This window comes from Vicugna pacos, chromosome 24 (genome assembly GCF_048564905.1).
Source record: "Vicugna pacos chromosome 24, VicPac4, whole genome shotgun sequence".
Classification (NCBI taxonomy): Eukaryota; Metazoa; Chordata; class Mammalia; order Artiodactyla; family Camelidae; genus Vicugna; species Vicugna pacos.
In genome coordinates this window covers 17,854,740-17,873,281 of record NC_133010.1, presented here as the reverse complement: position 1 = coordinate 17,873,281, position 18,542 = coordinate 17,854,740, and the positions used below count along the sequence as shown (strand labels likewise).

Here is an 18,542-nt window from a genome sequence, read left to right as displayed (position 1 = left end):
AGGCTTCAGTAAAATGTGGGTTTGTCTCCTAGACGATGCACGCTAGCTGGCCCTGTAGGTTAGGGTCAGATCCTCAAGCCCGGATTTCCTCATCTGTCTGCTGGGAAGAGTGACACAACCTCACGTCACAGCTCCAGGAATAAATGGCTGAGGTCTATTCAAGTGCACTTATTTAGTGCACTCAAGACACGTCTGTTTTGGTTTTTACCAAAAACCAACCAACCACAGACCCTGTGAGATGTATTTCTTACAACTTACACTTCAGCACGTGATCATTTATCAATCCACTGCCAGCAACGAGGAGGAATTTGGTCTGAGGTGGTACCACATAGTGCTTCACAAGCCAGTTGTTGGTGCAGTGATGTGTGTGTGTGTGTGTGTTTTAAATTTAGGAAAATCATGTTTCACGTACAGAACTGTCCTGGAATTTTGAGTGTACAAGTTTGTTATTCTGAGCCATTTGATTAAATTTAACCACAGGAAACTCTTCCAAGTCCTAATGAAGCAGCAATTACATCTAAAAGGGGAGCCAAGCCAAGAAACATCCTTTTCCAGTATCTCTCTTTCAAACATCAGACTCCAATATAAGCTCCATGGCTTTCATTTCACTTTTAAACTCTCTCTCTAAGCTGCTGGAAACACGTTGAACACAAGACAGGGAGTGGTGCCTCAGCAGGTCTTTGGTGAAAAAGGTTGGCAGTGAGTCTACACACAGACATGTACACACACACACACTCTTAAATACACAAAAAAACTACAAAAATTTCTTTTAAAGAAAGGCCATTAAAAATAAGGAAACTATACTTACTGACAAAATTTGAATTAAAATTCAGAAATCAGCCATCTAATTTAAGACCTTTGACATGAATGTACTTTAAATTTTAGTTAATAACATAACGTGATAGTTCAACATATAGGTTAGGTAAAACAGACCTTTAAAAAATGTTAAAATTACCTTTTCATTAAGAAATAAAAGCTTTTTTCTTTTGGCCTCTAAACAATCCCATACAACTAGGAAGATTATAATTATTTTCTTCAAAGACACACAGACTTGCACACAATTTTACTGAATGTGTTATCACTAAGATAATTTAAGCTGTTTCAGTAACTGAGGAAGTTACAGTTAACCGAAACAGCCTGGACATGGAATGCAATCTTTTCCTACTGCTAGGTTTCCAACATCACATCTATCCCACGCAATGGTGCACTTCAGCGTAGGACCCTAGGATGCAAGGAGACATGGAAATAATGTCAGAAGCAATTCTTCACATTTGGATCTTACCACATCAAGTGCAAATTGTGAACTTAAACATGAAAATGCAATTTGCTCCTTCTAAAGTATACATTTTTATCTCTTGCCAAAAAAAATCCCCACATTCATTTCCAACGCCTCGAGGTAAAGGGGACAGCATCTATCATGAGTGTGGAGACTGTCTGAAGGATTTAGAAGCAATCTTTTCATAATGCTTCTTTGGGTGAGGAAGTGGAGTTATGAGTTGCTCAAAATTCATAAAGATTATTAAGTTTACATCCTCACAGAAGACCTGCCACCGCTGTATCCCTCAACGAGGCTGTCAGCATCCCTGCCCAACTCTGCTGAGAACAGGTCTCAGTTTCAGGACATTCATCCATTTTGTGGCATTAGTGCCCCAGCAAACAAGTGTATAAGGTGAAGATTCTGTCCCATTCAGACATCAAACCAAAAAACCAAACCAAAACACAGCAAAAACAAATTGCTTCCAGTGGAACAAGTAAACAACATCGTCCCTGAATTTGGGCCCTCTTCTATCAATATCCTTGCTCGGAAGGGATTTTAACAGGGAAGTAAGGTTTTACTTCAGCACGTTGACTCCAGATTATCAGCCTGTGTGTCTGTGCCTGCTGGGCTATTTGAATGATTAGCTTGTCCCTCAGTGTCCTCAGCTCTGACTGGCCGGGCACCCACAGCCGTGACCCCTCGCTTATGGTGAGGAAGCTTCCTAAACAGCAGTAAGCTTCCCTGCTTGATGAATTCCAGCCTCACAGCTCATCGAAACTGAGCCTATGGGCTTCATGGCTTTGCTGCTTACTCTCCACATAGGTCTACGGGAAGTTATGAAACATATTTTTCTAGTCGTCCCAGGAGCAAGGCCAGGTTCACAGTGTGACCTCAGACACACAGCAGTCCTGCAAAAGCCAGACAGCCTGATAGAACTGAGTATTAGAGCTCTCTGCCTGGCCTAACGCAAACCATGACATGCAGCACGGAGCAGGGTGCTTATGGGAAATGACAAGCCATGGATCAGTGGGAGAAGTGCAGCGGGGCTTAATCACGTGAAAGTATCACAGGCACACAGCTCCTTTTCAACAAGCTGCCCACCTCAGGTGAGGGCACAATGTTCTTCTGAAACTAACCACTTATAATTTACAAAGGAGCTGCCTAATCAGATCTTTTGATCAGATGAAGTTACAGGATTCTGGACACACCCAGAGATTCTTCCTTCCCATCATGTCAGCGTCCCCCCCACCGGGAATGACTTTAAACAAACATACAAAAACCTCTATCTATGCGTCAGATGCCTTAGATGTGTGAGGAACGATCCCAGGAACAGGGCAGGCTCCTGTGAAAGACTGTCAAAGACTAATTAAGGACACTGCTGCCGAAAAAGGGAGGCTGACCCTGCAGTCTTATTTACACAATTTCCAGCCAGAGGGCTGTGAAGTGGAGCCCCAGTGGGGGCATTTCTATCTGAAACCCAAGGGCACCTGCATTAAGGAAACTGGTGTAAATGAATCCCTTTGCTCAATGACAGAAGACAAGACACCAATACTTCAATTATCTTGGTATGGGATCTATGTGCCGACCCTCCTAGATTCTGCATAACAAGACACAGTTAGCTCTTATTTTATTATTATTATTATTATTATTTGCACTTCCCCACACGTTCAATTAAAAGGAGGACATTTTGCAGCAAGAACGATGAAGCTTTTTAGACAGAAGGTGGTGATTCAAGAACTGCAAAACTTCAGCTTTCAAAAATAGCCGAAGTGACCTCTTGCAGTAGTCTGACCACTCTGCAGCAAGCAGGAGGCAACCCCTGTGAAGAGCGAATTCTGGCAAAGTTCTCTCTTCACAGATGATGCACAGCTTAAGCTATAATGAGTTTTTGGGTTACAAATGCTGAACGCATTAATATTCCTTGATGATAATTATCACAGTATAAGCACCTTTCCCAATGTGAGTGGCATAAAGCAACTGAAGCAGCATTTTTACTACATTTGAAACAAGCTGGAAAATGGGATTTTCTACTCTTGTAACCTGGGGTCAACATACATCAAGCAATGCATATTAAACACACCTGTATATGAACCCCGTGTCACTCTCCTGCCCTTCTGCTTCCTATATATATATACCTAAAAAGCTATCTCCTTTATCCTTTCTTCATTATGAAATTCTTGATCTGAACCATACATGCGATACACATAGCTCGAAAAAGAAATGCACCCCCCCCAATCATATGAATCCTATGTATCTTCTTATGTGAATACAAATAGTAAATAAGATCTGTAAGCCATGCTTTACAGATGAGCTGTGTCTCGGTGCAGTTTGAATGAATACTGTGGTCACTGGCTGCATATAAAACAGGATGAAAATTAGAATCAAGGAAACAAGCTCCTAGAAGAACCAAATGCTTTACATACAAAACTACCAGCCTTTATCATTTTCAAAATGAATAATACTATTAAACGCTGAAAGCAAACATGTGAATTCCAAGCCCCCAACATGATGACAGCCGTGATGTCAGCATCAGATATACTGGCAATATTTTCACCAAGGATCCTACAAACCAAATTTCATTCCATGTTAAAAGGACAATTGTTGTCATTTGGATAATAACTCTCAAATACTGTAAGAAAAAAAAAAGGGGTAAAGATGATCCATTTTGCATTACTTCAGTGTGTATGCGATCTGTCTGATAGTCAGTGTTTGCCTTGGCATACCCACACTGATTGTGGCGAAGATTTCACTGACTATACCCCAATTCGACTTGAGAATATGCTCTGAATAAACTATAAATTGATTTTCCCTCGTCTCTTTTTTCTTCCTTTGCCTCTATTCAGTGAAAAAGAAAAAAAAGTCTCTTACAAAGCTCAACCGATACTGGGATGGCTTAAAATCATTACAACGCAGGAGTCTCCTTTTTTACAAACAGGCTATAATGTCATTTTAAGACTCTATGTAAATAATCCCAACAGCACTTTGACTTAACAGTGACAAAATGAAAGCCAGTTCAAACCCTCAGTCCGAAGACTAAATTGATTTAGGTATTTCATAGGTGTGAATCTGCTGAACTCATTTGAACCATGTTACCGACACTTCATTTAGATAATATGCCACGCTACAACTGCTTCAGGTTCCGTAACATCATTTTTACTTATGTGCTGCAAAAATGTCTTCAAATCCCATTTGAATAGATGGCAGGGTTATGAGGGAACCTTTACTAAATATTTAACAGCACTATCGGCTTATTAAATACTATAATGTGGGAGCCATGAAAGCATGATATACAGTGCTTGCCTTTTTTTCTAAAACTTAATGCTTCTGCTCGTTTGAACACTCTGCAAGCCCATTCATCAGTAGAACTGATGCATTTTAAAAAGTCCTCATTTACTAGCAGATAAATGTGGTTAGAGAACCTTTTTAGTGTAGAAATGACTGGAAACCAATTTGGTTTTACTGTTCAAAATCTGCTTTATTCTGACCTAGGAAAGAAAAGAAAAAAATCCTCACAAAACATTTAAAAGGCCATTTTGAAAGATCAGGCAAAAGCTAAAGGAACACAGTTTGAAATAAAATGGGGAGTATTTGTGGTTCACAGGAACATACATACACCAAAACAAGGTAGCAGGTTTACACACAGCTGATAAAGTACGTGTGCTCATCAAACCTGGAAACAGTATCTCAAACACACATCACATAATGACATTATCCATTGAGATGCTGCTTTTGACCATGACATTGTTGGCAGGTAATTTCATTTGCAATTACTCATAATTGCATTTTTTAAAAAAAATGGGTTGATACAATCTTTGCCTATAGGCTGTGAAGATGTGTTTAACTAAAACTATGCTAAAAAAAAAGTTAATCAGAAATTCTATAGCCTGTTCCAGCGGGTAGAAAGTAGGAATCCTCTCTGAAAAAATATTTCTATTCACAAAGAGATACACTACAGCCTGTTTTAGAGAACACTCCCTTTGCACTGAAGGCCTACAGCCTAGCGTTTATCCTGTAAACGCTGTAACAATGATTACCCGTCCTCCCCTCTCTTCTCAGTGGAGACTCTTGCTTTTGAAAATGTCTTGTGGTGACTTACTAAATTCAGGCTATTTCAATCAGTATTACTGCACATTAAAAATTAATTGCATTACTGAGTGGATTAAGGTTTAAATTTCAATTCTACAGTATGTGCACTAGAAATGACAGCTAAAAATCAATGCTCTCTGGCCCACAATCGGAAGTGTGTACACATGAATAGCACGGGGCTGGCGTCACTGGCCAAGCAGTTCTAAAAGACTTGATAGTTCAATTGAAGGTGTGTCAGCTCTAATTCTAGATCTTAGTTTGAAAGCTGCACATCAGCCCAGCCTTAGAAAAAGAAAGACAGAGCAACAGCTGCCCTAACGATCTGGAAAACCAAACGGACACAGGTATTAAAATATGACCAAAAAAAAGGGATGAATAGTCACCTAAAATTCACATATAATTATCCCCAGGCTCAAATATTATTCATAACTCTGTTTCATAAAAACACAGGATCCTTGTTCTATTTTTATTAGTTACTGCGTGACAGCAGTTGATTGGAAGCAGGAAATAGGTTATTTTGTAAAGAGGTATTACTAACATTTACAATATTCTTAATGACTTTATTCTGTGTTTTAAGGAAGCCCAAGAAGATATGGAAAATACAAATCTTCTCCTTAAACAGCGATCCTGTTTAAGTTCCTTTGGTAAATTATTACATCTCTTTGGGGAAAGGGGCAAATGAATCGATCATCCTGACGAAAAATTTACAACATCTACACGAAACATGCGAAAAGAAGAGGGTCACTTTTACTCACAGTAAATTTGTTCTTCTAAGAAGATAAGGATGAGGAATATTACAAAGTCCACAGAGGACAGGGGCGTCCATAAAGGCCCCCAGGCCACCCAGGGTATCCGGGTTTGGAACTGAATGGTGATTGGTATGTGCCTAAGAGAAAACAGGCTGCCTGCAATGTTCCTTAAGATCCCCTCTGTGTCGCACCGGTGGCCAAGAGCAAGTTCGGCAGCAAGAGAGTAAAGAAGATGGGAAGTAATAATAACAATAAAAAGAATAATCTGGTGCAAATGGACCCCAAGGTGTAGTAGTCATCCCTGTGCAACAATCACCCTTCACTGCAATTTACTGATGTTGCTTCATTACAATACAGCATGTAAAGGGGGGGACGGACGGCGCGCACAGCTGAAAGCTACGGGGCTTGAAGCGGCACACGCCACCCTCGCGGGCACTGCTGGGGTAGCCACGTCAGACTGTACAACAGAGAAGTGACCTGTAAAAAAATTTAATAGAGGTGGATCATGCGTACAGCAGGGTGGTACATGGGACAGGGGTTGGGGGAGGGATCAAAGTGAGCAGGGAAAGGTGTTTCCTTAGTGAACTATTAAAGGCATTTCGAATTAATCGAAATTAAAACATCCTCGGAAGAGGTAACAACTTGTGGCTTTGTTAAAAGGAAAAGGTAAAGGACATGATGTTTCCTGTTTGGGAAAGAGGAATCGGCTCCCTTGTTCCCTATTCTGACTCTCCATAAAATGAACTTAAACCATGTGTCTAGGTGAACTTTAACACTGCACATTCAAGTGACTGTTAGTGCAAAGGGGGCACGATTTGTTCTTCCGATTTCTTGCCTCCTATGGTTGAAAGTCTTACTTTTCAGTCAGTGCCCAGAAGACGCTGAAGCAATGTGTTCAGGGGAAAAGAGAGATTCTTTCCTCACCAAGGATCATTGAGTGTGTCATTGGTTAATTCTTGTTCTATGCTCCTCATTAGCATGACTCTCAAGTTTCTGGTTATCATATCCGAAATATTAAGACATAATAACTACGAAGGTGCAGATAATTGGATATTAACCAGAACATACTTGACTGGGCAGGAGGTAGGGCCCTGCTTAAACTAATCCTGAAATATATTAATCACCAATTAATGAAAGGGTTTCAAATTCATTTTCTATTACAGAACACCTCCGAGTACCTCAGCTTTTTCTAACAAAATGACTTGGAATAACAGGGTAGGGACAAGGAATATGGCCGTCTGATGATGCTTGAATTAATTCCTTACAGCCTGTTGTGTCAGGTAATTGTGAAAACTACAGGTAGAGCCTTGATTACATTTACAAAGCCTGACGGGAAGAAGGGTTTCAGTGTTCAGTGAGGCCTTGGTTTAAATTCCAAATTGACTCCTTTCAATGGCAGAGCCGTAGCGAAATATTTCACCAGAGAGCTGTCACAACATTATCTGAGTCTCTCAGCCTAGACACAGAGCTCTAGCCCTCCCACCCACCAGATGTCCTCTTAGAACAGAACACCAATTAGCGGGAGCCAGGGAGGTCCAGCAAAGGCACGCGCTGCGCAGAGTAAACAGGAAGTAGTAAGAAGCGGATGACTATATGAGGGGATAAAAACCTTGACTAAGTGGTGGTTGAAAGTCACCACCACTTAGATGGAAATAAGCTAATGCTGAGAAAAGGAAACAGAAGAAAGAAAGAAAAAAACTGGAGGAGGAGCATGCAGGGAAGGAAAGTCAGATTTCTGCACAATCCACGTGGCTTACCGGACGTGTCACACGTGTTCTCTCAGTTTGGTTATAAAAGCCCCCACTAAGCTCTCTAGAAAACCGTCTGTGCCTGTTTCACCGACTTAGGGAAACGGCTAACAAAAATACCATTCATCTTTTCAAAAATTTCTAAGTACGCTATTTCTCAAAGAGATTCTAGTATCTTTTCTTACTTAAAAGCAGGTGGCTCCCAGACTCTCTGAAAAAGACTCACACGTTTATGTCAGGGAAAACAAGGCGTTTGGATGAATGCAACGTGTGCAAGGGAGGGAAACGGTGCTGTCTCTCAATTTTTCCTGCCTTTATTCACTTCTTGGGATGAAAACAGTAAGAGAACTCCTGTTATCTCAGTTTTTTTTTTTAATTCTGTGGTTTGTTGAATTTAATTTTAATAATTCTTAAATAAGCACTCACGGCAGATGAACCGAGATAGGCAGGCAAGTAGGCCCTTTTATCAACAATTTTGCCATAGAAACACACAAACATTTCAATGGCTCTTCATTAGCAAACAAATCAACAAGTGATATTTTAATGCATGACTTTATTCCATCTCTGCGGGGACTGCAGTTGAGTGTGATGTACAGTACAGAGAAAGGAATCATCAGCCACAGTGTCCCAGGGCTCCCTCCATTGAGGACTTCGCAGCCTCTGCTTAAAGAGTGCATTTAATTGACTGATAGACAGTAGCTTCTTTGTTCAGCGAAGACAGAAGACAGCGAAGTAATGGCAGCTTGAAAATCGTACCATCTACAGGGTCTCCTGAGACTAGTAACAGGGGGATATGTGTCAGGAATAAATAAATAATCTAATTATTAAGCCACTTCCTGTCAAGTTAACTCCAATTTGTTGGCTTTTGAAGGCAACAAAACGAGGCATTTTTCCTCATTATGCTTCTCTTTTTATACCAGTGGTAATCACAGGCGGATTAAAGGGTGCCTGATTGGTTTTTTTGTCAAGGAACTGAGAAGCAGCCAACAGTACAGAAAAACAGAGTTGGGGTTAGAAGAAATTTCATGCTTGTCTCCTTTCCAGCTCCCTAACAGCCCACACGGCTGCCCCATACAGAGCTGCCAGCTGTACAGCAAATGTGTACCCCTCCAACTGAGGCCTACCGGGCCACAGGCGCCATCCTGAGAGCTGTGAGATACCTTGCAATCTTGGCAGGTAGCTACTGCTGTCATAGGCATAATTCTAAAGGTGACCTAGGAAGCCCCATCGGCTCACCAAATGCAACAATCTGAGCAGCTGAAGTTCGACACCCACTCTCCATCTTGGCTCCCTTTCCTTTGTTTACGGCTCTGAATGGCCCCGCAACCAGGAAATAACCTATGGAAATAGGTCATCAGAGGCCTTTTCTTTCTCTGTGTCTGAACCGATCCTGTGGAACTAGGTCACGACGCATATGTGTATCTGGCCCGTGTGTTTGAGCGTGTGTGGCTGTGTGCATGAGTGTATGTGGGTGTGGGTGTGGGGGGGGTGTGCGTGTGTGTGCAGGGGTCGATCTTATTACTGATGGCAGAAGACTCTCCCTGCCCTCCATTCTGAAATGTTTTGCAAACGTCACGCAGAAACAGATACCCACCTTTGATAATCAACATATCAAACGGTGAGTGGGAAGAGGATACGCTTGGGGCAGATTCTACAGCAAGTCAAAGGAGAGGACAAAGCCAGAGCCAGAAGCCCCACCAGCGGGTCTCAGACAGCCACGTGGAACTTTCCATCTGGCACAGACTGCGCCCAGCGTCTCTGTACGGAGCCTAGGAAGGAAGGCTGGCGTCCTGTACCACATTCTTCTGAGGTCTCTTTTAGGACGGTGTGTTCTAAAACGTAACAAGAAACTGCATCCTCCATCTGTCTCTGGTGGGCTGGGTCAAAACCCTCAGCCTCACAGAAAATTAACATCACAAGAAATGTCAAAGAGCTTTCTATGGGGGCTTGTAAACTCCACGGCCAGTATTTTTCACTCTTGTAAATCAAAGCTGCGAGACACAGGCCAAAACACAAAACAGGGGTAAACCTCCTGATTTTTCTTTTAATAGCTTAACACTGAAATTAAAAGAGAGGCTCCAAGATTTTCTTTAAAAGTAGCTTCAGAAATAAGAACCCCCAAAAATCAAGATGAGCTCTTGAAAACTGTGTCTTATTCCAAAAAAGATGGGTGTTTTTTTTGTTTTTTTATTTTTTAAAAAGGTCTTTCTGCTCTTATACTAAATTGTCTTTGTTTTCAGGAAGGCTGGTCGTGGAGGAGGCTTGACGAGTTCCTGTGTCCCCTCTTTGCACTTGGTAAACGCTGCAGCTATGTTCTATTTATGCCCGCGTATGTCCTTTCTGAATACATCTTGAATTTTTGTTAAATTGCGCAGATAATTAAGCCCTCCTCATATTTACAGTCTGCTTCATTGGTACCATGAATTCTGTTTTCAGTTACTGTCTGCAAATTCCCTCTCTGAACAATTTCATATGAAGCAATAACACTTCATTTTACATAAGTTTTATCAGATGTCCCCATACAGAGCTGCCAGCTGTACAGCAAATGTGTGGTTCTCAAACTGAGGCCTACCAGGCCACAGGCGCCATCCTGAGAGCTGTAAGGCACCTTGCTGTCATTGGCAAGCTTTCCCGGCTATCACTGTGACCATCCCTTCACACTGCACACAACTTAAAATCATCTGATTATTAGAATTTGTGGCCCACACTCCATTTTATCCTTTATTTAATCTATCCCCAGATCACACATTTGTTTAAATGTTTTGGCTGGTTTACAAATCATGCAGCCATCTGCACAGTAGGTGTGACACCATTTTTTAGACAAAAGTTACGTGGCAAACAAAGATAAAGTCATTTGAAATGCTTTGGTGTTTGTTATTCTGCCTGGTTCACTTGGACCAACTCTAAGAAATAAATAGAATTATCTGTGTAAATCGATGAACATCTATGAAAAACAACACCCAGCAGAACACCGAGCTTGCTCCATTACCTACGTTAATATCATGACAGCTGAGGAGAGATGACCTGGCCCACTTCTCATCTCTCCTGTACAGATGGCTATTAAAGAGAAAGTATCCCTTTTGTATGGTCCATGTAGAAACCCTTTATGGGCTTTTCAAATAAGCCAGCATTGCCCACATGAGGGTAGCTTTCTGTTACCATTAAACTGCTCAGATTTCATCTTTTTTAATCCAGCTCTTGATGAAATAAGCCAGTATTTCATCATATTTAACACCAAATGCTTGTTTCTTAATTCCCTGAGTTTTGTAAGCAATCAACTGAAGATGACTTTAAAAAAATTCAATAGTTCTCTCATTCAGAATTCACATAAACTCCAAAGAACCTAAGGACTTTGAGTTTCTTGGGGCAGTGCAAGTGGACACATATACGCATTACTGTAGATTCATTTCCATTCGTTTCTTTAAAGCAGCCAATGAAGGCTGAGAGTTTAAAGGGCAACATGGCCCTTTATCTTCCTATGCAGAGATCCATCTCTTTGGCTATTTCCCCTTCAGACATATAAAATCCCAAACAGCTACGACGTCAAAATACTGGTTTTAGTCTATTCTAAAGCAAGAGCACTCAAGCTGAAATGTTTCAGAGGTGATGCTGTATGTTACAAAACTGTAATGAAGATGAGTCACGGAGCACACTGTCCACTAAAGAAACGGAAGGAAAAGAATGCCATTTGTGACCTTGGGCATCAAACAAATTGCAGAACATATGAATGTCACTTAACATAAGAACAGACTAAAATCTCACCACACTGTACAAAACTGATCTATGCATTCTTTTTGTCCTCATATCAGTGATTTGTATCACATGTAACAACACATAGGGTAGCTATCTTTACACATGCACTGAGGAAGGCTTGAATATTTTCATGATCTTTTAAAAATTATAACTATCTATAAAACACTGAGTATTAGAGATCTGAATAAAAATAGTCAATATCTTTGCATCAGTGTTTTCATATTAGCTGTCATTTATAGTCCCAAATTCTAGCTTTGCTTTTCTAAAAGAGAAATACATTTGTTTCCCCCAAGTGCTCTAAGCATCACCCTTGATCCATCTGGGACACATTTGTTAGTGACTCTGTGGATTTTCCTATACTCTGCCACCTTAGATACAACTCTGCCATTACAACACTGGTCTTTCTGATCAGATTAAAAATAGGAAAAAAATAAAACGTATTAGGTAATCATTTCCAAGTCATTTTGTACAACAATTCTTGGGTTAATGATTGATACTCATTTCTTTCATATTCTCCATCTGAGAACCTTGAAAGGGAGAGTCAGAAATGGCCATGGCTCTACCCTGACCACTTGTCCTCCAAAGTCCATGACTATAAGTGATCAGTTCCAAGGATAATGGTATTTCTCCCCTTTGATCATTTCTTTGTCAAGCTGACTGGCCTTCGATGGTGAGCATACCGCTGGTTGTCTACCACCAGCCGCTCGCAATTTGCTCACTGTGTTTCATGAGACAGTTGTTTGTGGCTGTTTGGAACACATTGGTCTCTTTGGGGATTTATGAGCTAGTTGCAATGCCAACCTCTGTAGTGATCGAAATTTCTTTCTAACTAAAATAGATAATTAGAGGCTGGTAATTATTGGTCAAGAATTATCAGAGTGAAAAAATTAAGCTTCTCATAAATAGTTCTTGGCAATGTCATCTCTTTATATTATCGCATGCCTAACAGCCCTTTATTCAGAGCACTTACAAATTTACTCTACTGCTGGTGAGCCTCATAATTTTATATGAGGCAATCCCTTTGCTGGGTTAAACACATTTACATTCTCTGGTTTCATCACTATTTGTGCTAATCCATATCAAATAATAACAGTAACAGAAGTCTCAAAGAGGAAGAAAACAATAAATATTTACTGTGCTGAACGAAAGAGGTGAGTGAATAATGAATTAAAGGAATAAGACACCATGACTTCTTTCTGTCTCCGCAGGTCAAAAGGCAACGCAAACGATGTGCAAGGAACAAAGGAAGACAAGAAAAAGCTTCTCATCTGTACAGACTTTAAAAGAGGGAAATCTTTCCCCCAGGAAAGCTGTTGAAATGTCTTGTAGTTCTTTTGTGTGTGTGTGTGTGTGTGTGTGTAAAGAAGAGAAACCCCTAAACAGTCACTGGGCTCATTTCTTACTAAAACTGTGTCAAAATGTGCTCGAGAGTGAGGTTTCTTTTTTCCCTTTAACAGACATAAGTCAAATCCCAAATGAATGCACTTTGAGTAATTATTCCTGCGACTCAAACCATGTGTCCACACCCAGCTGCAAAACGGCACTTAGGCAGAGCAACTCCAGTGTGTACCTGGTAGAAACACGGATGGTTTTCCTTTCACAAACGTCCCTGGCAGGTAGCCTGAGACCAGCACGTCCCGAAAGAAGCATGGAGGTTGCCTGACATTGAAATTGCATGAAAATGTGTGTGCTACCTAGAAACAAATGCAAATGACTCGGTTAAAGAAGGAATTTAAAGTTACACCTCACTGGGTCATCTGCAGACCTTGTTTTCCATCAGGTGGCATAATTCTTCCTCCAGACTGATTGAAATGGAAAACAAAATCTGTAAAAGCACTACATACCCTCTTAACAAAAAGAGTAAGAGGCTTTTCAGAGAGCCTCTAATCCCTCTTCCCTGCTAAATGTCTAGTTGAGATTATTTTTTGATTAGACAAAAAACATACACAGAGACACAACCTAAAAATACCTACCCTCGATGGAGGTATTTTAGCCAACAAAATAATGCTGCCTGCCTCATTTGAAAAACTAAGCATCACTCTGGGATTTTAAAAAGGGATATCTTAGCCTCTGTGACATCCTCCCATTACAGATTCTCTCTCTCTAACAGCACGGATGAAGTGGGAGGACTTGGACGCACGGTCAACAGATATAACAATTAAATGGATACTATTTATTTGTTTAGGTCTCAAGTGCAAGGGAATTGCATATTTTGTTATTAAAAAATAGCATGAATATTAAATAACTAGGCCCTCTGTGAAAAGGAACAGAACGTGCTTCTCTGATGGAAGGTGAATTGTTAAACGCTCGGATCCCAAAAGGAGGTGCATGTCATATTAATCCACCATAAGGTAGAAGGGGAAGGCTTTGGGGAAGCCCTAATGATGCAAGGAATATCAAGAGAAATACAAAGGAGAAGGTATAAAGCAATTTAAAAAAAGGACCAGGGCAAGCCAGTGAATGTCTTGGACAAATGATACTGAAATCGGAAAATCAAAAATTCCTCTCATGCCAGACCTTCCATTCAGATTCTATGTGTGCAAAAGAACATTAATACTGTGGTGAAAATATATTCCATTTGTTCTTCTGGGCCCTGAGATAAATAGTAAGTCCAGAGCCGAAAATATGTTTACAAAGAATAAAACTAATCAGAAGCATGACCCACAGCGTTACACTAAATTTTCCGTAAGCTGCAAACTTCCAAGAAATATTTTCACAAAAGCCCATGCAGAATCGTGAACGACTGTCACCAGTAAACTCTACTCAAGAAACAGAGATGGAAAATATTGACATTTATTATTTGACAAGAAGATTTCTTTTTTTGAACCTACACCCCCCTCTCACCTCCTAAAAAATCCATTTTAAAAATTTATATAGAGTATTCTTTTGGAATCGAACATAGAAGGGAAACTAGGAAAAATATTTGACTCTCTCTTACATGTTGCCATTATCTTCTCAACAGGAAAGCTTGTCAATGCTATTCAGGCGCATTTAAGAATATGCTATTTAAGGTATAAGAAAATCGCTAATAATATTAGTACTTAAATCTGGAAAATATAGCGATAAAGTGATCAATATTTTAGCTGTTATGCCTATGTTCCATTTCACATAATTAAGCACTTAAGTCTTTTATAAACCATAATCCTCCTAAAAGACCATTATTTGAAAACTGTAAGGTGAGTCCTATTGAAAACTATTAATCAATCTTTTGACACCCTTTTGAATTCACCTACACTGGTATCTACAAGAGCATCAGAAGTTCTGTTCCGGTTGGCTTTAATGACGGGTAACAACATGTGGAGCAGCCCTTCCACTGCATGTTCTCAGGATGCTGCTGACGAGTGTATGACAGAACTTGTTTACCCCTGAAAATAACTTCAGAGTTTAAAATGTTGAACCGTCATTCTTGTCTTAGAGTTTGATAGTAGGAGACCACAAGGTCAATCAGACTTTTAAACTATTATATCACAATTATTTACAGCATTATAAAGACCCGTGAAAGGAGGATGAAATAAAACCCTCATAGTGTAAAAACATGAATAAGTAACAAAAATAGTATAAAGTAACAGCAATTGTCATTTTACTAGTAGAAAAAGATCTGCTTGATAAAGTTTAATTGGCTGGTAAAATTCTTAGTGTTATTACTAAGTGCTTATCAAATTAAAAACATAGGACGTAACCCCAGGGGAATTGGGATAATGGGACAACGTGAATAAGTGAAAAAATGATCCTTTTAGCTGTAGCTCACATAATAAATGCAAAATCCCTGAAACACTGGCCTAGAATGACTTCAGAGATCTTTACCCAACCCGCTTTATAAAGATTTGGTGGGGAGTAAAAAATGATTACTGAATTCTTTCCATGATCTTTATGATCACGATTATTTCCAGGCTGTTGAAACCATATATACGAAACTATTTTACGGCAATTTAAATTATTTATGTTTCCCTATCACAAAAACTCACCACTTTAGATTTTGATACAAAGATGCTTAAGCAACACACAGCAGTGCCATTACCATAATAACTTCTGAAATTAAAACCTGTCTAAAACTCTATGGAAAGCTAACATCCAGTTCATTAACCATTCCTGTTAGTTTTCAATAATGCAAAAATGATTAGAAGTTTAATTTGTTAATCACCTGTGTTTTGACTGGCGGTAGATATATAATCCTCTGCAGAAGTCTAAACTGGCCCTTGCAGAAAATAAACCGTGCTAACGCCTTACCCGGCCTAATAATAGTAATAAAAAAATCAATCATGCCTAGGTAAATCATTGATGGCTGAACAATTAATTCATCTTTAACTCTGTTTAATTATATAAGCATTGATGTACACAAGGAGGAGAAAAATCTATCTGTAAGAAGGTTTAGAGCGTCACTCACCAATCATGTGATTTGCAACATGCACCTGAATATCCCATTCATTGTAGAAAACCATCTGACACTTGATGCACTGATAGGTCTTCTTCTGAGAAAACAAGTAATAACAGAATTACTTAAGACACATGCACTTTTTACTGTTTTCTTCAAAAAAAAAAAAAAACACCCAACTCTACCTACTCACAGCATTTTCTTGAGACCCTAGTCTTACATGTGTTGTTAACTAAGCTTCTGCGGGGGCCACTTGGGCAAAGTTCTTTGAGCTTCTTACTATGATGTTATGGCTTGATCTCAACATTAAACTTAGTTGCAAACAGTTGGAAAAAAATAAAGGCGCATAATTATGGCATGATATGTTTAAAGATGCCTAAACTCAAACACAGAAGTTGGTATCAAAAAAAATACCTGCAACACCTGGCTGAGTTTCAGAAGCCGAGGTCTTTGAAGATCAGGTATACTTTCATTCTGACCAACAGAACTGTGATGTTGCGTCTAAGTATCCTTAAGCAAAATGGCCAGTAAGTTAAGATTCACAGAATCCAAATAAGAAATTTCGAGATGATAATTTTTAGCTGAAGAATGAAATTTAGATGTAGTACTAGCATTTAAATACGTATTTTCTCCTATAAAGAAATCGTATCATATTGAACATTCTAACACCATTTTATCATTTTACACAAAAGTCCTGTCAAGCGAATACGGCAGGATATATTATAATTCTTGTATCATAAATAAAGAAACTGAGGTCCAAGGAAGTAGAAAAATTTGCCTAACATCACAGAGCCTTACAGCTGGGAAGAGAAAGCAGCTCTCCTGATTCTAAATGCGAGGCTCTCTGATAAATGCAACCTTTATGATTTCACATCTTTGCTATCGTGTCCCCCACCATGGTTCAGTACCTATTAGAGAAACTCAATAAATAACGTATTGGTTCCATTTTCTAGCAGTTATATAAATGCCTTTATGATGAAACTTGGTTTTTACAATTAAAAACCACCTTGGAAAACAAAATAAACCATTATGAAATAATCCATCTGAAACTCTCCCAAATGTGAGAAAACGACATTTCTAAAATCATACCAATGACTATTCGTTAAGGCATTCTCACAGAATTATCGTTTCATCAGCATTCCTATGAAGTTGTTTTACTAACGGTAACGACAGAAAACATCAGTCTGTAAATGACAACTAATTTTAAAGAACTCAACATCAAAGTTAAGCACAAAAATTTAGCGGCCCTTCATTAGTGATTGAAATGATAAACGCTGTTAATGTAAAATTTACTTATTGTCACTTAACGTAGTATTTGATTCTGCAGCAGAGGTTGTAAAACACAGAGGTGCAGATAGAAGCTTTCCACGTCGTCTGACGGGCTCTGTACATTAGGCACGTTGTGAATTGAGTGTGCTGGGTCTAAATCTAACACAGACTTGAAACACCCTGACAATCACCAAGGAAGATTTACTGTGCCGAGCTGTTTACAAGATGCTTTTGATGGTGACATATAGAGCAACATGTGTTGCGTAAATAACGTCAATCCCCTTTTTCACAATATTTCCCTTTAGAACTAGTTAGAAAATATTTCTTACTCCCAGATGACCTACATTATATATTGTTTATTAGCATACTTCTAGCATTATTCCTGATATGTGACCTTGCTGAAAAACAAAGAAACATAAACTTAATGGCTAGTCTTTTCTCTTGTTAGCACAGTAAAACATACACTATGTCGAAAACTGTCTCCAAAAATGATGACTGATGAATATGCTGGCAGAATATACTAGGACATTTTTTTCCCCTGGTCTAATAATAAAGAATAAAATCACTTGACAAGCCGAAATAATAAAACACCAGCGCTTACTATTGCCTTCAAAATGAACTGACACATTTGAAGATCTATGTATTTAAGTTTTCTTTTATCATTGAAAGAAAACGCTTTTGTCACTACTGAAAATTTGAATACTAATTCTACTCTTAAGACAGCATCTAAAATGTTACTTTCTATTCTTATTACCAAAGTCATATTCTTATCTGCAAGCTGCTAAATTTGGGGCTAAATGGAGTAAGAATTTAATGTGATCAAAAACAAAATACCATGGTCCTAAAATGCTGTGGCTTAAACTTCACCTTGCCACACTTCTCACATTTCCCAAACACGAAGCAGTGATACACAGATTGGGATATGTTATGGCTTTCTTTTTAAATCCATGGTACAAAATTCATTTTTACCCTCAAATGAGTTTTTTTAAAAAGTAATTTAAAATGGCTTTTATAACATTTCTTCTTATAACTATAGGCTCTTAGCAAAATATTTGGAAGACCCCTGCCCGCCGGTCCCTCTCTTGCACACCATCTTTAAGTAGAGACATAAAGACGTAACCTCTGAACAGCGTTGGCCTGGGGGCAGGATGGCGGGGCTCATTCCCTTGGAGGTAAATCCATCCCAGCTCTGTACAGCTGAGTTTATGAAGGAATTCTTCCTCATTCTAGGCTCAACTCTGCTTTTCTGATACTTTCACCCACTGGTCGTAACCTTAGGCTCTGCAGCTATAAAGAACTGGTTGAAT

At 39.4% G+C, this 18,542-nt stretch overlaps 1 protein-coding gene across 4 annotated transcripts in view; it reads right to left on the bottom strand.

Annotated features, from left to right (window-relative positions):
• Window positions 1-18,542, bottom strand: part of ZNF521 (zinc finger protein 521) — a 346,926-nt gene that overhangs the window by 109,777 nt on the left and 218,607 nt on the right. For all 4 annotated transcript variants that reach the window (XM_072949085.1, XM_072949082.1, XM_072949084.1 and 1 more), the window contains one exon: window positions 15,979-16,063. In XM_072949085.1, coding sequence (XP_072805186.1) covers window positions 15,979-16,063 — 85 coding nt within the window. The remainder of the gene's footprint in view (window positions 1-15,978; window positions 16,064-18,542) is intronic.